At 41.4% G+C, this 21,534-nt stretch overlaps 1 protein-coding gene across 1 annotated transcript; it reads left to right on the forward strand.

Annotated features, from left to right (window-relative positions):
* Positions 1-19,009, forward strand: zgc:195001 (uncharacterized protein LOC567531 homolog). The gene is made up of 5 exons (XM_017710348.2): positions 1-76; positions 13,574-13,606; positions 15,210-15,272; positions 15,476-15,615; positions 16,973-19,009. The coding sequence occupies exons 1-5, from the start codon at positions 13-15 to the stop codon at positions 17,381-17,383; spliced, it is 711 nt and encodes a 236-aa protein (XP_017565837.1). The 5' UTR covers positions 1-12; the 3' UTR covers positions 17,384-19,009.
* The last annotated feature ends 2,525 nt before the right edge of the window (positions 19,010-21,534 follow it).

Here is a 21,534-nt window from a genome sequence, read left to right on the forward strand (position 1 = left end):
ACACACTCACCCATGAGTGCAATGCCCAGCGGCACAGCCAGTACCAACGGAGTCATGCCCGAGCAGAAGAAGTCAGGTATGATCTCTCTCTCTCTCTCTCTCTCTGTCTCTCTGTCTCTCTGTCTCTCTGTCTCTCTCTCTCTCTCTCTCTCTCTCTCTCTCTCTCTCTCTCTTCATCACCTAGCTCTCCTGACTCTGGAAGTGCATTGCCATCTGTGCGCACAGTAGGGGGGACACACATGTTCCTCTCACGTGTCCACATGGAGAGAAATTAGCTATATTTTTCCCTTTTATTCAGGCGAACTGTGATGTTTCAGTTACTAAGGAGATGTTTTTCCTGCTACGGCTATAATTATGGATAATATTCAAGCTGTGAACTCATCAAATAATGTAATTGGCAATAATTGTTTAGCTATAGAATAGTAAATATTTTGACGTATATTCAACGTGAACAATGAATTTAACCCGTTGAAATCCCAGGTTTATTACATATTAAGGCTTATTATTCAGTGAGTACAGATCCTTTAATGCAAACTGGTTGAGCTATTCTTAGGTAATAAAATATTAAGCGTATGATAAAACTTTAGGCCTTCCCTGGCCATTTAAAGGGTTTATACACACACACACACACACATATATTATATATATATTCATATATATATTCATATTCATCCAATGCTAAGCTGTAAAAATATTAGCTGCTGTCAGAAGAAAACCCTGTATCTCATTTTCCACTTTTTGGCATAATCTTAAAGAACCTGTTGTCCTTGTGTGTAAATTTCATGATGAATGGACCAAAATTGCTTAGAAAAAAGTGTGGTTCCATTGACTTACATTCAAAGTAAAGTATGTTTTTTCCTTTTCCTGTCAAGTTGCAGTTTTAGAGATACAAGGTTTTGTTCTGACAGCAGTGGTTTGCTTATGATTGTTCTGGTGACTTCATATAAAATTTATTATTATTTTTTTTTTACATGATTTTTTAAAATATTTCCTATCATGCTCTTTCTCTCTACACTCAGTAAAGGTTCTATATAGTACCAGAAAAAGGTTTACTTCCACCACAGAGCAGAACCATTAACCATGCAAAGAACCATTAATTCAAATGATTCTGTGATGCATCGCAGCTCTCTATATAACCACTTCCTACACTAAAGAACCCTTTTTTGAGTTGAATAAAAGGAAGGCAAATAACAGGTATTGCGCTTCATTCCCTCCTGGTTCTTCTCTGTATTATCCAGTCCTCATCCCATAACGCTCCAGTGACAGGCGAAACCGGACCATGATGGAAAACGTTTGTGTGCCGTTACTCAAATATGACAAACGATTAATCTCGAACCATGAAATGTAGATGGTGACGCAACGTAAAAACGTCCCTGAGGAAACTGTACACTTCTGCATGCTGAGAATGCTCTGCATGCTAAACGTACAGCTGGCACCTATAAGTGTCGCCATAAAAGATGTAGAGGTGACCATAAAAAGTGACCAAGGGGACGGAGAAGGAGAGCCGAAGACTTATACTAGCCTGTTGAAGGAAATCCACTGTGTCTATCATACATATGCATAGTGTTAATGCATTATATTACATATTACCATATATACATTTTTCTATAAAAACAACAGTACTTTCATTTACCTGAAACTCCAAATCTGTATGTTGGATCCAAAGGAATCAAATACACAGTGGCATCAAAATCATTTGACCATTGGGGCCGTACGTATTAAATGAATGGTGTTAGGACATGAAGCTTTAATCCAGGTGGTGTTTATTTTAAGCAGACCATTCCAAGAGTGTCAAATATTGTTTAAAAATGCAGGTGAGCTTTTCATCCAGAGTTCACAATCCATCACTGAAGACAAGCTCACCAACACCTGTGTGCGAACAACAGCACCACACTGCAAAAATGAGTATCTATTTAAGGGAAATGATCTTTAATCTAGTCAATATATCTAATATTTCCCATTGTGAGATGGATGTGGACTAATTATGAGACTATCTAGTTTTTTTCTAGAAATCATGTACATATTTTATATTATTTTATCAAGTTTAATTATCTCACTATACTGGCAGATTACCTGGTTTCTTACAACAAGCAAAATTATCTGCCAACATTGTGAGATAATTTTACTTAATAAAATCACTTGAGTAAAGAATGTTTAGAAACAAGTTAAATAATCTTAGAATAAGCTTACAACAATCTAAACAGGATTTATTTACTACATTTAAGATCATTTTACTTGACAAGATGCCATTTTTTGCAGTGTAGACTTTAAAGTTCCCACCTCTGCACTTTACAGAACTCTTAGTGTAGTCTGGTTGGAGTTCTTCTCAAACTTTCTCCACAACAGACTTTCCCATTACCTCTGAAGTTTTGCTAAAAGTGTTTCTTTTTTTCTTAAATGTTTTATGAAAGAACGTCCAAGTTTAACAATCCTTAAGTGGATAACTTCTGAACAAGCCACAGGTCCACCGGCAGTTTTATTACACACATCTATAACTTTAGAATAGCCCAATTAGTTTGCACTGAAATCCCTGTTGTTACTGAATAATACGACTTTGTATGAAATAAACCGGGATTAAGGGGTTAAATGATCCAAATACTTCAAAGGGCCACTGTATTACATCAGCTCACAGTCAATTATGGCCAAATTCATAAACTGGAACACCGAAATTGCTTTGATGTAATTGTACTCCACTATAGTTTGTCACTGCTGGCAGAGAGCAGCCTGAATAGTTCAGTTCTAATCAGTGTACCCACTTAAAACGTTGATTCTTCAAAGGTAGTTTAGTGAAGAAAATGGTTCTATATAGAACCATGAACACTCAAAGAACCTTTTCCATAATTAAATGGTTCTTTGCATCGTGAAAGGGTTTTTCAGATTGATGGAGTATGTGCTGTAGATGGTTCTAAATAGGGCTCTTCTGTTGTAACAATATGTAGCAATAGAAGAACCCTTTTGGTGCTATATAGAACCATTTTCAAAAAGCCTCTATACAGAACCGTATGTAACACATTCATGCACATTTTCCATCAATACAAAGATCCTTTTCATAATGCAAAGAACCTTTTAGTCAAGGAAAGGGTTCTGTAAGTTTCTATACAGATCCTTGAAGCAGCATTTGTTTTAGGAGTGTTGTCCCAATGGAAGAACCCTTTTTTGGTGCTATATAGAACATTTTTCAACAAGGTCCTGTAAGAGCCATCTACAGCACATTCTCCATCAGTCTGAATAATGATTTCATGATACAAAGAAACCTTTAATCATGCAAAGTGTTCATGGTTCTATACAGAACCCTTTTTTTTAACCAAAAAAAAAACCCTTGGAGAAGTGTGTAGAATGAAGATGCACACTGTAGAGAGTGATTGCTGAGAAACAAAATAATGAAGTGCTCTAAAATGATAAAGTTCTTCAAGTTAAAAACAATTTTGTTTAGCTACTATCTAAATTCAGGTAAACAGTGAGTGTATTAGTTGTTTGGAGATGGTGGTGGGGGAGCCGGGGGCTGGGTGGGGGTTACTGATGCCTGTCCCCCAGCTATCAAAGATATGTTCATCCACAGAGGGGACTGATGACATTTCACACGAGGAAAGGGCACCTTGGGCATTGCTGGGATTTCGCGGCTCCCCCTAAAGTCCAGTGCAGCGTCCTGGGTGTCAGAGGAAAATAATAATAGTCTTTTCAGAGCAGAGAGGAGTTTAACAGCTGCTGTGTTTAACAAATGAGTATAAATCAGTGAGTATAAATAAAGCCGATGGAGCTTTAGAGCTTGTCTCCCTCTGTCTCTCTCACATGTTCAATTCCTTTACTGTAGTGCATAAAACTTCTCATTGGGGCTGGACGATATGGCCAAAATATGTATTTCCACGAGATTTGATATTACAGATGTTTAATAATTACTGATAATGAAGATATGTTACATACAAAATTAGCATGAATAGTAGGGTGTTATGAACCCTGAAGAAAGCAGAAGACTTTCTCTATTGTGTACAGTGTTATTTATTGTTAAGTACATTAAGTACCTTTATACATTTTCAGTTTACTTTTTACTGAGCCTTTATATTGTGATATATTCAACATGTGACACATTTAACCCCTTAAATGCCCAGGGCCCACCGGCAGGCCCAATGCTTTATTACACACCTCTATATCGTCTATAAAAATTGTAACTTTACAGGAAAAGGAAAAAACCTACTTTACTTTTAATGTAAGTCAATGGAACCAGATTTTTTTCCCAAGTCATTTTCAGTCATTTCTTTTAGTCCATTCATCATGAAATTTACACACAATGATACACTCACAGCGATATGCTAAGAGTAACTCAGCCAACAGTTTGCACTGAAGTCCCTGTAATTACTAAGTAATAAGTCTTAGAATGTGATAAGTCTGCGATTTTAAGGGGTTGCTAACAGTCTCAATACAAAGATTTTAGGAATAAAGTTGTTGTTCCAAGATGTTTCCTCAAACTGATTGCTCAGAGCGTAACTTGTGCTGCTAATGCTGGATTAAGGAACAGGATGGTATAATAATTCTATCAAAAATCACAAATGAGTATTATTGATATCCAAATGATATATGATTTTATTCATTATTGTCCATTTTTAAACTCCACTCGTCTAGCTCCAAAATTGGGGCATTTCTCGTTTACAATGCTGCCTCCATTTAATCATCCAAACAGGAAATTTTACATTGCTGGGTATGGCCTCCTCATCACTATTCATTACACTGGTCTTCAGGAGCGCTAGTTAGAGCACTGAAACGCAGAATAAAGTGCTACACACCACAAATGCAGTGTTTAAAGGAAAGCTCGACGTCTGGATAGTATGCTAGCTAGCGCAGTAGCTACCATAGCTAAAGATTTTTAGAAGTTATAGATCACGTTCCCTCAAATCTGAAGGTTTTCTGTAATGAAAGTCTCTTTATTTTGAGCCAGGTCAAGGCTGAGAGGGTATTTAGTTGGGTTTACATTACATTACATTGTCTTCTGTACTCTTCATTACTTCAGCAGTGAAATTAGCATGCTTGCTAACTCTCCTGACTGACACAGCACCACCTAGTTTACCAAAGCAGCAGATCCTGTTCAGTTTGTTCAGTTAGCTGTCCAACTTTTGCTGCTAATACTGGACTGAGGAGCATAATAGCACTGGAAACACAAATATTGATATCCAAATAATGTATCATTTTCATCATTACTGTTACTGGGTTTTATAAGCCAGGCCTACTGTTCCTGCACTGAGAGCGCATTAGCAGAATTTCCTCTGCTCTGCACTGTGAGAACAGTCACTGTGGCTTTCTTTTATTGCTGTATGGCTGCTATATTGCATGCAGCGAAAGTGCTGGAGCTCTATAGTTAGTAGTCATAAATTGCAGAGTTACACAGATTGGAAACACTTGAGCTGCTGTGTGTTTTTACTGCTCTCGTTACACAGCGCAGTGAAACACAAGCATCCCAGCAGCTCGGCAGGTGTCTTTATGTGAAGGACGCATTTAGAGACCACTTGCTTTTATGGATCATTTATAAAGAACAACACAAACTCTGCTGCCATAAATTCACCCCGCTGCTGTCACCATATAGACGCAGGTGGCTGAACACGTGGACACATACACATAGAGAGACACATGCACAGGCAGAAAGCAAGACACACAGGCAGACAGACAGCCAGACAGTAAGAAAGTTTAACTGGTGGGGTGGTGTGACAGACAGACAGACAGACAGGTAGAAGTGTTCACCTTATTGTGTTTGAGTGATTGAGTTGATAGTAAATGGAGTCATCAGTGTGTTATTCACTGTTGATTTTACGATGTGTTTAATGTGCTGTTTGGTCAGGGATGAGTGTAGATACACCACACCGATCATGTTCTTCTTCAGCTCTGCCTTTACCAGCCAACAGCATCCCTCTTTCTGCCAACACTTCCCTCTCATCAATCATCTCAACGAGTCTCTCTAGCCCCCTTTGGCTGCCTTCATGAGATCCCCGGTTTCAAATCCCTACCCGTCCATTTTTAAACTCTCGTTCTCCACATGATTCAGGCTTCCACCACTTTCCACGTCCACTTGTCCAGCTCCACATTGGTGTGATTCTTGTTTACAATCCTGCCTCCATGTTGTCATCCAAACAGTATATTTTACTCGGCTAGTAATGGCCTCCTCATTGCTATTTATTACACTGGTGTTCAGGAGTATTTAGAGCACGACAATGGATGTTTTTATGCTAGCTAGCGCAGTAGCTGCTACAGCTGACGTTTTTGTGAGTTACAGATCACATTCCTTCAAATATCAAGATTTTTCTAAAATGAAAGTCTTGGTATTTGGAGCCATGGCAAAGCTGACAGGGCTTTTATTAGGGTTTGCATTTATACCAGGCATGTCAAACTGGGGAGCTTCCTGGCCAAAATGCTGCAGACATTAGAGTTTACCCTCATCTCATGCTCTGAATTCGGTTCAAGAAGGCTGTGCTAATTAGCTGTTGAGCCCTTAATGGGGCACCACACTGATGTCAGCAGTGTTTTGGCCCACAAGGACTGGAGCTTGACATATGTGATTTATACGATGCAGTGCCTGTAGCTAATAACCAGACTAAACTAAAGTTCTGGACCAAAGACTCAGCCTAGAGACTTGGCCTGAACTCATCTGAATCAACTTGTGAACATCTCTGTCGCGTGAGCAACAGTGCATTATGGGTATTCAATTATTATAGGTATTCACTTATACGCTACATAGCATGGTGCACTGTGGGACTGTAGGAGGGTATTGGTCTTTCTTCTAGGGCTGCATCAATATGGGAATCCTGGGCCGATGCTGATATTCGATACTATGCATGTACATCTTTACATCTTTACATCTTTGGCATGCAAAGCCCTTCTGTCAAGGCCACCGCACACTGGATACGCTGCATCGTAGAGTGTCCAAAAACGTAAATTTCAGCTTATGTCTTTCAGCTTGGAAACAACCAGTTTGTGCAGAGGTAGTAAACTGATGCCAAGCATGATGAGTGATGCTGAACACTTTATTTCATTCAGTTTATATGAGCAAAGTAATAAAAGAACTTAAACCTGGCTTTTATGTCTGGGTGCAGATAGATTTGAATAGCTGACACATTTTAGCTGCACTGCTGTAGCGCAGCCGACATCGCCTCAACTAGGGATCGGCAACATGCAGCACTTTTACTGTCCTGTTGCGGCTGCACAGAATTAGATTTGGAGGTAAAAATAAAATAATTCTCCTTTACAGTAAAATAAAGCTCTGCTGGTCGTTCAACACAGGTTAACAATAATGGTATTAAACGCTGGAGTTAATGTAGAACTGCGAATTCACCCTGTAATGTTGAAGATCAGCACACAGACTGTTGATCACCATAGCAATGCAGACAACAATCTCGCCTAATTAGTAGCTAACGAACAGACAAAGAGAAAGATTTAGACAAACATTGATTATTTGGAGACGAATGAACTTATTTGCATTTAGAATCAGTCCAGCTGGTTTCCTGATACGTTTAATCTGAAACGAGAAACTGTCAAACACTAAAAAGTCACGAAGCTGAAGTGAGATTCTCATTCGCCAGCTTCTTGTTCAAATTTTCCTGTTCCGCCTTAAATGGTGTAGCAGTTACATTCTGCCACCTCAGGCACCATTTAAAGTGGAAATGGGAAAATCAGAACAAGAAGCTTTTGAATTAGAAGCAACTTAAGTTTGGTAAAAAAGTCAAACATTGAAAGGCATTTTACAAGAAACTGTTCTACTTTTGAGGAAACGTTTCCTGCCAGAGATGTGAGAAAAGTGGCTACAGCGGAGCTAAAGCTTAAAGCAGAGCTTTAAAGTAAGTCTGCATTTTAGTTTATATTATACTTTTTAGCCTATACTTGGACATTAGAACATACTGAGACATATTTACAGCCAAGATGGTAGAAAGGATATAAAATGTTGTTCCCTTGGTGGATTGATTTCTGTTGAAAGTACAAAGTGGCTCTTCTTAACATTTGGGTTGTCGACCCCTGGCTTAGACCGACTATGGCTTTAGTCCACTTCTACAACAGCCTCAGTTACAGTTCATCTCTAAGAGAGGACTCTCAGAGACACTTCTTGTGTCATATAGACAATGCTCTTGTGATTTTGATGCTGCTATAGACACTACTATTGCTCACACTGTTGCCATAAAGTGAAAAAAAGAAGAGTTGTGGCCTAAAAAAAAAAAAACACACGTGTCTCTGAAGGCTTCAGCAAAATGGCCCCCTTTCAGTGAGGTAAACCATCCGGACTTGAATGCTGTTGGAAATTCACAGCTGTCAACAGCATGTTCTCAGCAAGTACAGCTCTGTAGTTCCTGTACTCAGCTGTACTCAGTCATATCTCAGAAACCGCAGCCTTGTTTGTACATCTGTCCATTTACGCTTTTTTCCACCTGACCCATGTCAGATCAACAGTGATCAGAGAGGCCGCCGCACAGCGGGTGGTGCTTCACATGTCATTTGGAAGATCAGGGAGGTTGAGATCGTATCTGGGACCCTATGTCCATTCCAACTATCAGTTCCACTGCCCTGATCCTGTGGCACAACCTGATCTGCCCCACTCTGCTCACCACTCCTAGACCTGGCGCTGACCACAACTACTACAGCCAAACTAAACAGTTCGCTTCTGCTCTGTCATGCAGGTCAGAAACACGCACTGGTCACTGACCATGGCTGATGGCTAAATCGAGATGAATGTCCAAATGAAGGCTGGTTGAGCAATATTGTTGCTGGGTAGTGTCCGTCTATACAACATTGACCACTCAGTATAATGACGTGAATCCCAAACCCAGACTAACAGCCTGCGCCAGTGTTCTCAGTTCACCTTATTCACAGGGTGGATATTTTACTTATTACATCACAACTAGAGAAGGGCACGTCAGTCAAATTTGATATTTTAATAATCCACCCCCCCACACACACACACACACACTAAAAGAGAATATGTGGTAGCTCTATCTTTGTGGATATAGTGTAGTGAGTAAGACCTCTGCCTTCCATACTGCAAACTGGGGTTTCATCCCCTGCTGGGGCAAACATCCTATGGTTAAACCAGTAACCAAGGTGTGAAATACATGTGGTCCTGGGGGTGGGGGGGTGGCGGGGGGGTCTGAGACCCCCAAATTAACCTTTTGGACCCCCTGAATGTCTCAAAATCAAAATTCTGTGGCGTCCCTGAAAATAAACTCATTATGTTATGTTTTCTTGAAAATACACACTCAAATTCTCTGAAAGCTTGATGTTTAGCTGCTTTACCCACATCAACAAGCTTCTGTCTTTGATATTAATTAGCTAAAGATGCAGTACTGATCTGCCTCAGGGTAGCATTTAATTCAGGGGTACATTTCAGGGGGACAGATCCAGCCAGAACATCCCCCCAAAATGGGAACTGTACCTGGAAAATGGGAACGTCGGGTCACCCTAGCAGCAGAAGAGGTGTAGCTTGCAGAGGCCACAGTGTACATACCTCCAAAATCATCACTCTGTGCTTCAAGCCAACACTGGTTGGCTATCCGGTGGCGTTGGGGTGGGATGAGACCCAAATAACACTCAGTTATTATATCACTACTTTAATGTAGACATTCGGAGAACAGCTGTCAGAAGAGCAGCGACTTTACAAACATTTCTGCGACCCGTCTTTAAAATATTACGAAAACAGTAAAGTGACTAGAGAGACGAAAACATTCAAAACACTGCCCCTAGTGGACACATTCTCGTTAATTGGGAGCATGTTGGAAGACACCTACTCAGTGCACGATCAGTGCACGATGTCACACATGTCCACAGATACAGTGACGCAGAGGTAGAGATCAGCTTTGGCCTCTTTAGCACAGTTTTTGGAGAAAACCCTGCAGACCAGTCAAATAGGTTCTAAATGTTCATGTTATTGTTGTACTGGGGACATCTAAACCCCCCCCTCCCCCCAAAGGGCTAAATACTTTCCATCTAAGGCAGAGATACACAGACAGAAGCAAAGTTCTAATGACAGAGTGACCTGTCGTCAAATAAAGATGACCTTCACATCCTCCCCTTCATCCTAATCCCCTCTCCCTTTTCTTCATAGTGCAAGTTTGTGCAACCTGACTCTAGGGCTCAGTGTGTGTTCCTCTGTGTTCTTCTACATGCCACGATTATCATCTCTTTATCCACTATTTGTAAACACTAAATGGACCCTGTAATGACTCAGTGGCATTAATCTAGCTATTATGGTCTGCGTGGCTTGACAGTACCTGCCAGTGTTTCATAATCCTGCTGGCATTTCCAAGCGAGTCATATATAACGTTTAAAGCAGCATGATGTATGAGCTGCCTTTTATTTTGGCTTTGAACCGTCATGATGGCCAGGATTATGTAATGACCCCTGTTTGTGAGCGCTGCTCGTGTGTATATGTGTGTGTGTGTGTGTATAAAAGTGAGAGATGTTACACCAGCTAGACATGAGTGTGGGCACCTTCAGTGTGGCAGTTGGCAGTATTTTATGCTCACGCGTGGTAAGGCTCCTGCTGGTCAGAGCACCTGTTGCCTGAGAGTTCTATGTCAGCAGAGCCGCTGCGGGCTCTGACAGAGCGGCTTGTCAAGAAGAAGCATTACAGCGAGAACACCCCTTGCCTGTCCAAGGCCTGCCCCGTCAGATCAAGTAACCCACTGAAACGCTCTCATTTTTACCTTCTGAAGGGGAAGACAGGCCGAGACGTCAGGAAGTCTGAGGCTTTCCCCGTGCTTGGCACCCTGTGGTGATGTGAGTAGTTCTTCAGAGAAACGTCTTGAGATCTTGTCCCTTGGCTTTCTCTTAGAACTCTAAAAACAAACGCAGCTTTTTTTCGGTTTTCGATTTCAGTTTTCAGTTTTCCCGTTTAGCCCAAATATAGCGTAGGCTTGAAGTTGAAGCCCGAACTGACCCCTTTCCGCGACTCTCAGACCCAACCTGACCATGCCCCACTGGTACTACTAAATTTGAATGCGGTGACAAATGGATTAGTGCAGACACAGAAAATGTGCTGCTGGGATAAAATGATGTCTTGCACATCTGTGATACACGAACAGTGTTTGTTATCAGTATATTTTCATGGAATTGCTGATTGTGGCAGAGAACAGTGTCCACCCTCCTCTGATCAACTGTTGCAGAAATGCTTAACACACTTACTATCCATCCATCCATCCATCCATTTTCCAAGCTGCTTCTCTGTCAGGGTCGCGGGACACACTTACTAGTGAGTTTAATAAACAAGAGGAAAGATCCACCAGTCCAACAAGTCCCTCATCATCCATGGTATGATTGCGACTGATATACTGTGACTACATCCCCGGTTTCATTCAGGGATGCGCTCATCCACTCGTGAAATTCCCAATGCAAGACTACAGACCTTTTTCACACTCACTGTATCGTCACGTCCATCTGTAAATAGTAGCATTATTGAACTTCCACCTGCACAGTTTAACAGTGCAGCAATGGAGGGTCACTGTTTTTTTAGCCTCCCTCAAAAATCGTCTTTAGGCCTAAGCGCAGTTAATAGTAAACCTGATCGCATGTCTGATAGTTCCACCAATATGGACAGAAAGTCCAGTTTGACGTGGCTAAAGCAGGTTGCGCAAAACTTAAAACACTGGAACTTTGTATGACCCTGCACATCTGCCTCTGTGGACACTGTCTACTGCTGTGCGGAACTTAGGGCCTAGCCTGGTCTGTGCCATACATCCCATGTCTGAAAGCACATCTCCGTGTCAAAGCAGCTGCGTTCAGACGTCAGAGCATATTCCATAAAAAATCCTTCCCCGAACTGTGAGGAATTTGCCTCAGACAAGTTTTGCAAAGCGGAGAAGGAGCGGAGTGGATCTTTATGTTCAACACCAACATCACACAGCCATAAAGAGGTCTGCACTCATTGTGCTTCGACTTGGAAAAGAAAAAGTCCACTAGGTTTAATTCTTTCTACTTGGCCCATGTAAACATTAGCAACATTAGCAAGTGCCCTAAACACCAGAACCAGCACACACAACATCGTATTTCTACTTAACAGTAAGCCGAGCTACAGGGGAGAGGAGTCAGTTTCTCAAGGTTTGTAAGGAAACCTCTGTGATGACCATCTCCAGGATTGTAAATATGCCAGTGAATAAATATTGATCTTGGAGCTGAAAAGCATATTAATCACAAATGTGGATAAATCTGTCCTGCTGTACAGCTCACGTTCGCTCTCCAGTTCAGTTTTACTGTCTTGTTTGATCAGCTACCTCATTAAGAGTGACACATGACGAGCGGAGCTTTTTCAGCTGAAGTTGAACGTTTTTAAACTTGATTGTTCAGCGCAAGGTTTTTCTGTTATAGTACAAAAACATTCACGGAATGGTGAGTGATCATTTTTCCTGTTATCCAGGGATCGCATGTTAACACTGCGATGTGCCTTGTTAGTGTACATGTTTTATATTTATAGAAAGTGATGGAGGGGAAAGGGATGAGTGAAGACACGTTGTTCTGCCTGGTCGAGCACTAAACCTCACATTGCGGTGGTCCCAACGAGGGGAGTCTGTCATGTCTGTATTAGTGGCTTCACCTCTCATCTTACAGTGTTATAAATGGCCTCGGTGGGTTGATAATGTACTAATAATGATGCTCTGCTCGGACATTATTCATGTTATCACAGCCTTTCACTCCTGTTTGATATTTGGGCCGGATTTACAAAAGATTTCTGAGGAAATGCGCAAGAATGGGCCTCATTTATCAACCGGTCTTGAGAAGAAATTTCTTCTTAGAACCCACTTGTGCAGTTTTCACAAAGATTTGGCATTTGCTCTGCCCACTAACTGGCCACTTTGTTAGAAACATCTTCCTTATACTTCCACTCATTGGCCACTTTATTAGAAATACCTACACTGTACTTCCACTAGGGCTGTATCTGATCAACTGATGAACCGTTAATTATTTTATCACTTAGGTTTCTCACTTGAGAGAAGTTTCACTGAATAAGGCAACTAGAAAATGAAGTGTGAAGCTAAATATTTACGACGACAGCATAATTACATCAATACACCATATCACAGGCAAACATCCACAGTTAACGCCTTTAAATCCCAGACTTATTACATACTACGGCTTATAATTCAGTAAATACAGGGACTTCAATGCAAACTGGTTGAGTTATTCTGATGTTATACACTGTTAAAAATGAAGGTTCTGTTTAGGTACATTTTGTATTCCTCAAGGTACAAACAACATAAATGTTCCCTCAAAGGTACAGCCGTGGTTTAAGGTCCAAATATGAACCTTAAATGAGTTTTTCCAGGTTAAAGTTCATATTTGTAGCTTTTCATAACCAAATGTTTTAAAACAGAACAATAAAATAAAAGCCTGGAGGCGAGACGGGGTGTGGAGTCAGTACAGCTTAGAACATGTCATTTCAGTAGATTTTGGTACAATTATGTTCCCTGACTAAAGGTACTGAAGCCCTTAAGGGGACCGCCCCAGTGATAAAAGGGGTCCTGCACCAATGATAGTTTAGTACCTTTATTTCTGAGAATGTAGGAGAGCTAAGATCCACACATTTGTTCACTTTCTCTCTGATTTCTCTCCTCAACAGGAAGAAAAACCTCAAAGGCAGCAATTCCTGCTGGTAAGTATCACACATGGACACACACTGTATCACAGTATCACACACTGCAGAACAAAAGTGTTAAAACAAGCATTTTAAGTTAGAAACCAACGATGGAGAACAAGGGTGGTGTGGAGATGCAAGAGACAGTGGATTGAGGCTGTTTCATTATGAAGCAGATTGATACTTTAACTGTAGAATCTTAGAAACCATTTTTAACCAAGCAGTTTGATTGATTACGCCTGGTCTTTGGACTAAACTACAGTCCCAGTGGAAATTCTTGGTAGTCTAGACTTAAGACTAGACTTAGGTTTAAATTGGGTTTGAGAAACTGGCCCCTGATGTAAGGCTCAATCCCATTTCTTATTTTTACTCATATCCCTTGTTTTGGAGTGTGACTCTTAAGTGAACTGAGTTAAGGGGTAGTGGTTAAAGTCTTTCCTACGAAATGGGACCCTCAAATAAAAAGAGCTCTGCTCTGTAGGCGATCCGCAGTGGGGAGGGTAAAGTTCAGCTCCCCACTGCTGGGCTTTAGTTACAATTAGGGAATCATATGCCTTCAAAGGGGGGGGGGCAATTATTTATTATCACCTACCCCTAATTCTTCAGTGATATGAAGCTGAAGTCAGATATTCACAGCTTCTTGTTCGCATTTTCCCGTTCCTCCTTAAATGGAGCAGCAGTTACTTTCTATTTAAGGTGGAATGGGAAATTTAGCTAGTCAGCTCCCGAAACATTGGCATAATATTAATGATTTTTTATGCTTGTTATGAAGATAAAGACCATAATACACTATAACGACATTAAACTGAGATAATAGAGCGGTTATCATCATTTTTAACAGAGAAAATTCTCACATTTGTAGGTTTCTTTGGTCTCTTGCTCAGCCATCTTGCCGGTTTTTCTTTTCTTCTCATATCACTCTGTTTGGAGTGAGTCTCTGAAAAACCTCTGTGTGGAGCTCTTTCACTTCATCCCTCTATCTCAACAACAATCAGAGGGTTATGGGCTAAGTATTGGGGCACGGGGTGAAATGGGATTGGGCCTAACTCTCCTGAAGCTACAGGAGCATCTGAATGTAGGGTTCGTGTGGATCTGATTGGAGATGCAGTAAAACTCTGCAGGACTCCCTTCAACGAATCATATTTCCATGTCGCTTCCAAACCTCTGGCCTGTTGTGTAACCCTAAGCATGTAACAGCATGTCTGCATGAAAGAGCCTCAAGCACATTACATATATTAAGTCTTAGCGTGGAGCTATTTTCTGACAGGGCAGTAGACACATGGACACCCAACACTCTCGGGTATAAAAGGCCCACGCACCATTTAAAGATGACCGCCTGCTCTGTGTGATAATTACCATCTCCACTTTCTGAAGGTGAGCTCTACAGCTGCCTCGCCTCTTTACTCACTCTCTCAGCAGCGCAAATGACTTTTACGCACTGTTTCAGTGCGGCTAATGAGAGGATTAACCTCCCTGTGGAGTCACAGGGCTTTGGGCTTCATTTGGACAGGTGGACTCATTTACACTGGATTATCTGATTGCAGTATAGAATGTAATGACTCCCTTCCTCTCTCTCTTCTCTTTCTCTCTCTCTCTCTGTTTTTCTTCGTCTCCATCACAGAGGAGCTTCCTACATATGTGCCCGACATTCCTGAGCCCACCACCAGGGCAGAGCTGATGAAATGTATGTCAAAGTTTTTGGCTCTTTGGCTCGGGGGTGGGGGGGGGGGGGGGTGATTGGGGGGGGGGGGTGCATCTTCAAAAAAGTGAGGAAATGAAGTTTGGACCCTCATTGGACGCTTACTGTTAAAGCAGTACAATATCATTATGTGGAGAGACTTTGTGTCTTTCTTTGGTTTAGGTTTTCTCTCTCTTTCTTTCTTGTAGACTGGATGTCTCTCTCCCTGGATGACAGAACTGCTCAGAAGCTGCTGTGGCTTTCTGAGGGGGGTACCAAAGTGTCCCGCATGTCAGAGGAGGCGTGTCCTGTTCTGGACAGACCTGAAAGATATGAACACTCCCCACAGGTGTGTTTCTGCTCATTCAAATACAAGTTCTGCTTTCTTCATACTTCTGGTTAAGTATGTGATTTCACATTCCACACTACGTTATACACACAACTCGCCTAAACCCTTCTTTGTACTTCCACTCGCGGGCCACTTTATTGGAAATGCCTTCCTTGTGCTTCCACTCACTGGCCACTTTATTGGAAATGCCTTCCTTGTGCTTCCACTCACTGGTCACTTTACTAGAAACACCTACCTTGTACTTCACTCACTGGCCACTTTATTAGAAACACCTACCTTGTACTTCACTCACTGGCCACTTTACTAGAAACACCTACCTTGTACTTCACTCACTGGCCACTTTATTAGAAACACCTACCTTGTACTTCCACTCACTGGCCACTTTATTAGAAACACCTACCTTGTATTTCGCTCACTGGCCACTTTATCTGAAACTAGTACCTTAGGCTTCCACTCACTGGCCACTTTATTAGAAACACCTACCTTGTATTTCGCTCACTGGCCACTTTACCCGAAACAAGTACCTTAGGCTTCCACTCACTGGCCACTTTATCTGAAACTAGTACCTTAGGCTTCCATTCACTGGCCACTTTATCCGAAACAAGTACCATAGGCTTCCACTCACTGGCCACTTTATCTGAAACACCTACCTTGTACTTCCACTCACTGGCCACTTTATCTGAAACACCTACCTTGTACTTCCACTCACTGGCCACTTTATTAGAAACACCTACCTTGTATTTCGCTCACTGGCCACTTTATCCGAAACAAGTACCATAGGCTTCCACTCACTGGCCACTTTGTCTGAAACACCTACCTTGTACTTCCACTCACTTTCCACTTTATTAGAAACACCTACATTGTGCTTCCACTCACTGGCCACTTTATTAGAAACACCTACCTTGTACTTCACTCACTGACCACTTTATTAGAAACACCTACCTTGTACTTCACTCACTGGCCACTTTATCTGAAACAAGTACATTAGGCTTCCATTCACTGGTCACTTTATCAGAAACATGTACCTTGTGCTTCCACTCACTGGCCATTATATTAGAAACACCCATCTTGTGTTTCCACTCACTGGCCACTTTACTAGTAATACCTACATTGTACTTCCAGTCACTGGCCACTGGCAAAGAGCAACTCTATGGTCAGATACTGGCCACTGTTGAAAAGCTAGAGTGTGGCTAATACAAATTATACTTCAACAGATGGGCAACAGTCTCTAACTGGACACTAGCAAGATAGAATGTGTAGAATATGTAGAATGTATATAAAACCTAAAATACTGCAACATTTCTAGTCCCTTGAACCACAGACTGAATACATCATTTTCATCTCTGCTCTCCTGCAGGTTCTGTGTAAGGAGGGTCTGCTGGGCCACCGTGGGTACTGGGAGGTGGACTATGAGGGCTGGGTGGTGATCGGGGTGGTGAGCGAGAGCGCAGGGAGAAAGGTTAAGGACGGCCCCTGCGGCCTGGGAGAGAACGACTTGTCATGGGGAGTCGGCTGGGCGGGCTCTTGCTACCACATCTGGCATGATGGGAAGAATGTGGAGATCCAAGGAAGCCTCTCCACCACCATCGGCATCTACCTGGACCAGCCGGCCGGCATACTGTGTTTCTACGTGGTGGAGAAAACAGAGGGAGGGGCCAAAGAGGTCCGGCTGCTGCACCAGTTCAAAACCACCTTCAAGGAAAGGGTGTTCCCGGGCTTCTGGGTCGGCTGCAAGTCCTACTGCATGATCCCGAAGAAGGATCAGTAAGAGAATTAGGAAGGGAGGAGGAATGGACGAGGGTGGGTGCAAAGAGAGTGGAGAGAGAGGAATGATGGGCGGGAAAGTGGGCCGGGGAGGGGGTCCGGTTCATTCATTTGACTCACCTTAAGGTGTTGAAAGTCACAGAATGGGGAAAATAATCAAACTTAGACGTGTTTGGGGTGAAATTTGCTTCTTTAGTTTTACACTGGAGCTACAAGCTAACGTAGCTAACTAGTAATGGAAGCTTATACTCCACAAATTAGCTCTGTGCAAAATGCCTGAAATTTGTCCAACACAAGAAAAACCACAAGCAAGTCTGTTTGAGATTAAACTGCACAGCTTAAGGCAAATGTGTGATGATTTAGCAACATAGTTAGCAACATGCTAATCGTAGTGTATAAGCTTCACTTACCTACACTCTTAAAAAAGATGGTTCTTCAAGAGTTTTTAGTAGAGAAAATTGTTCTATATAGAACCATGAACCTTCAAAGAACCCTTTGCATGAACAAATGATTCTTCAGATTGATGGAGAATGTGCTGTATATGCTTCTATATAGGACCTTTTGGAGAAGGGTTCTATAGAACACCCTCTATTGTTACGAATATAAAGCTTGTTTCCATAGAAGAACCCATCTTGTTGCTATATAGAACCCATTTCTAACCCATATAGAACCCTGTCTATAGCATTCTACATCAATCGGAACCCTTTCAGGATGCAAAGAACCTGTTAATTATGCCCAGGGTTCTTTAAGTGTTCGTGGTTCTATACCTGAAATCGGAACAATAGCAGGACCCTTTTTGGTGCTATATAGAACCCTCTGGGCAGGCTCCTACTTCCATGTCTGGCATGATGGGGAGAATGTGGAGATCCAAGGATCTCCAATACCACTGGCATCTACCTGGACCAGCCATATATTAATGGAAAAAGTGTTGTAGATGGTTCTATATAGCACCAAAAGGGTTCTTCTATTGTAACAAGCTTGACATTGTAACAATAGCCTAAGTCTTTTTGGTGCATAGAACCATATATAGCACATTCTCCATCAATCTGAAGAACCCTTTAACCATACAATGGGTTCTTTGAGTGTTCGTGGATCTATGCAGAACCATTTTCTTTACTAAAGAACCCTTGAAGAACCATCTTTTTAAGAGTGCACAAGTGCAATATCTGGACATCGCTCAGAGTGCAGCTGAAGGTGGATCAGATACATGAACCTGGCCACAGCTCTTGGGGAACAAGGGTGGTGTGAAGAGGCCAGAGGAAGCAAATCGGGAATGTTTTATGTATGAGGCGGAATGATATTTGAAGCTTAGCTTAGAAACCTTTTTAATCTTTGTAGCTTTCATGTTTTTTCCTATAGTACGGGAGATGTGCGTGATAGAGGAGTTATGATGAGAAACCTTATAAAAGTACTTAATTAAATTCATTAGCAGCTGATGAGCCCCAGGATCCTGCATACTGAGAGGAGTTATTGTGTTCAAATATTTTACTTCTGTAAAGTATTTCTGTTGATATTTGTTAGTTGTTATTGCATTTATTTGGGGCCTAAATCATTTTATATCCCATGTGTTGTATGTGTTATTTGAGTAGTGACCATAAAATTTTACGATTATAATAAAGTGGTTAATCTATGTCTGAGTTGTGTTGTGTATCACCCTGTTTAATGCTCAGGGTCCAATTACAAAGGCTTTGCAAGTTTCAATGTCTAAAACTCAATAAAAAAAAAAAAATTATTCAGATGACTATAAGGGAGTGAAAACCTCAGCTCCTCAAGCTTTTAACCTACATCATTTACACACTTTTCCCTATTTCTGTGTAAATAAGATGTGAAAGTCATTCAGAGAGGTTTGATGCAAAACACTTAATTCTAGAGAAACTTTCTGAGTCAGAACTGTTCACAGTGGTGGTGATAGGAACCAGACGTCCACATCTGGTTACAAGTACGACACCAGATGCCTGAGACATTGTGTTTACATGTACTCAGTATTTCATTATTCAAATGGTCATGTAAACAGCACACTCTGATTTCTTAGATCAGAGAACGGTCTAGATATCTGATAAAGAGAGCTGGATTGTAGCTCAGAAATCAGGTATCTCAGTGCATGTAAAGTCTTACTCTGACTTCTTTTGGATTTCTCAGTCTGAGCATGCATGAAAACAGACCGCGGTACCGGAAATAAGCAAGCAGCATCGCCGCAAGTTGCAGCAAAACACTTTGACTGAAGTTCTCATAGACTCCTAGTTATTCCTAATACCAATATTACTGCTATTAATATTAGTAATATAATCACTTAGGTAGTTTGACCAGAGGAGGATGGGTCCCCCCTGGTGAGCCTGGTTCCTCCCAAGGTCTCTTCCTCAGTTCTGAGGGAGTTTTTCCTTGCCACTGTTGCCCCTGGCTTGCCCACCGGGGGGGTTTCTGTACATTCTTACACTCCTGTTAAAACTTTGTCTTTTCCGAAATTCTGTAAAGCTGCTTTGTGACAACATCCGTTGTAAAAAGCGCTATACAAATAAATTTGATTTGATCTGAAACTGAATACATGCTTGATGAAATAAAGGATTCAAAATTCTTCATCTTCTAGAAGATGCATGTTCATATTTTCAGGTAAAGTTAAAGGTAAAAAACATTTTAAAAAGCTGCACCGTAAAGTTTATGTCATGTCTTCTGTGAGTTTACTGGCTGGTTGTAAAGCAGAAATCTGATTACTGTCTGACTCATGTAGACCCAGAGTTTCCCCATTATCTGATTACTCAAGTGCATGTAAACATGTTGACATGGTACTGACAAAATCTGATGTTCTGCAGTTATCAGACTATTAAGTGCCTGGAAACACACTCACTGTTTTATGATGGTTTTTTTAAACTCTTGTCATTTTCCAAAATCAGTTCAAGGTGGAGAGGTGCATGCAGGGGGTAAAAAAGCAAAATAGTACCAGAAGAAAACTTTAGATTTAGCACTGTTTACCACTGGTCACCACTGGTCAAGTTGGATAGCAAAAAAAAAGGCTATACCTGTGCTGCTGACATTACAACCTCTCCTCTGGTTCCTATCAAAACCAATGTAAAAAAAAGGACTCAGTAGAGAGCTAAGAAGTGTTAGCCCACTCATCACCGCCCTCTACAGCCCAAGTGCGGCATTTTTAAATCACATGATTAATACTACACTGTTCTCAGAACTGGGGTCTTAAATCAATGCACACTTTGTCTTCCTTATTACAGCTGACTTTTTTGTAGTGATTATCAAGCACTTAACGAATTGACTGAATCATGTGATGCAGAAATTTCAGTGCAGTAAGTTCCCAGCATTGGAATTGGGAATTACAGGCTTGAGATTAAAATGGGTGGAATTCCATAGATTCCACAATCTGTACTGCACGTAGTCAAATCTGATTACAACTGTGTCGCACAGCTTTAGCTATGAGAGTTGGCTGTAGAGCTGTATGTACCTGCCTTGTGATAAAGGTGCAGTTTGTTGTAAGGCACAGCAGTGCCCAAAGAAAAGTTGCGAGGATGTGTAGTAGGCCCTGTGATGGTTTTGGATGGCAAATAAAATGTCTATATTTGTGTTGTAGTCATGGTGATCCCTGGTTCCCATCACTACCAATGTAAAGACATCCGAATCTGTAAGATTCTCTACAAAGAACTATTTCATGTCAAACCACTTTACATCTCAAGGACTTCACTGTTCAAAAACTTGGTGGAATTCCTCTTTAACCCTTGTTTAGTGTTCAGCCTGTGGGACCCATTTTCAGTGTCTTCACTCTGTTTACCCCCCACACATTTATATTACACATGTGGTGTTGGGCTGAACTCGCGGGGAGTAGAAGTGTGAAAGTGCTGTGTGCTTCACTCTGTTGTCCTGCTGTTAGTGTGAGTGTGTGTGTGAGGGTGGACAACATGGATAAGCTGCTGACTGGCTACAGCTGCTAAAGGAGAACCCTACTCTGGACACTTGTGATATTTATACACCTCTTTGTGTTTTTTAGATAAATTGTTATGGCTGTATTTATTTAATAAAACAATAATGCGGCAGGTCAACCAGACCACTGAGTAACAAACACATCAACATCACACACGGGTTTAAAGGCCAGTAAATAAAATGGCTATATTTGTGCTGTGGACACTGTGACGTCTGGTTCCTATCACTGCCACT

This window comes from Pygocentrus nattereri, chromosome 14 (assembly GCF_015220715.1).
Source record: "Pygocentrus nattereri isolate fPygNat1 chromosome 14, fPygNat1.pri, whole genome shotgun sequence".
Classification (NCBI taxonomy): Eukaryota; Metazoa; Chordata; class Actinopteri; order Characiformes; family Serrasalmidae; genus Pygocentrus; species Pygocentrus nattereri.

Bases quoted from the DNA above. Each gene is read 5' to 3' on its own strand.
- zgc:195001 (XM_017710348.2), top strand. From the start codon at position 13: ATGAGTGCAATGCCCAGCGGCACAGCCAGTACCAACGGAGTCATGCCC. The intron at 13,607-15,209 runs GTAAGTATCACA...TCTCCATCACAG, and splicing joins AAAGGCAGCAATTCCTGCTG to AGGAGCTTCCTACATATGTG. The intron at 15,273-15,475 runs GTATGTCAAAGT...TCTTTCTTGTAG, and splicing joins CAGGGCAGAGCTGATGAAAT to ACTGGATGTCTCTCTCCCTG.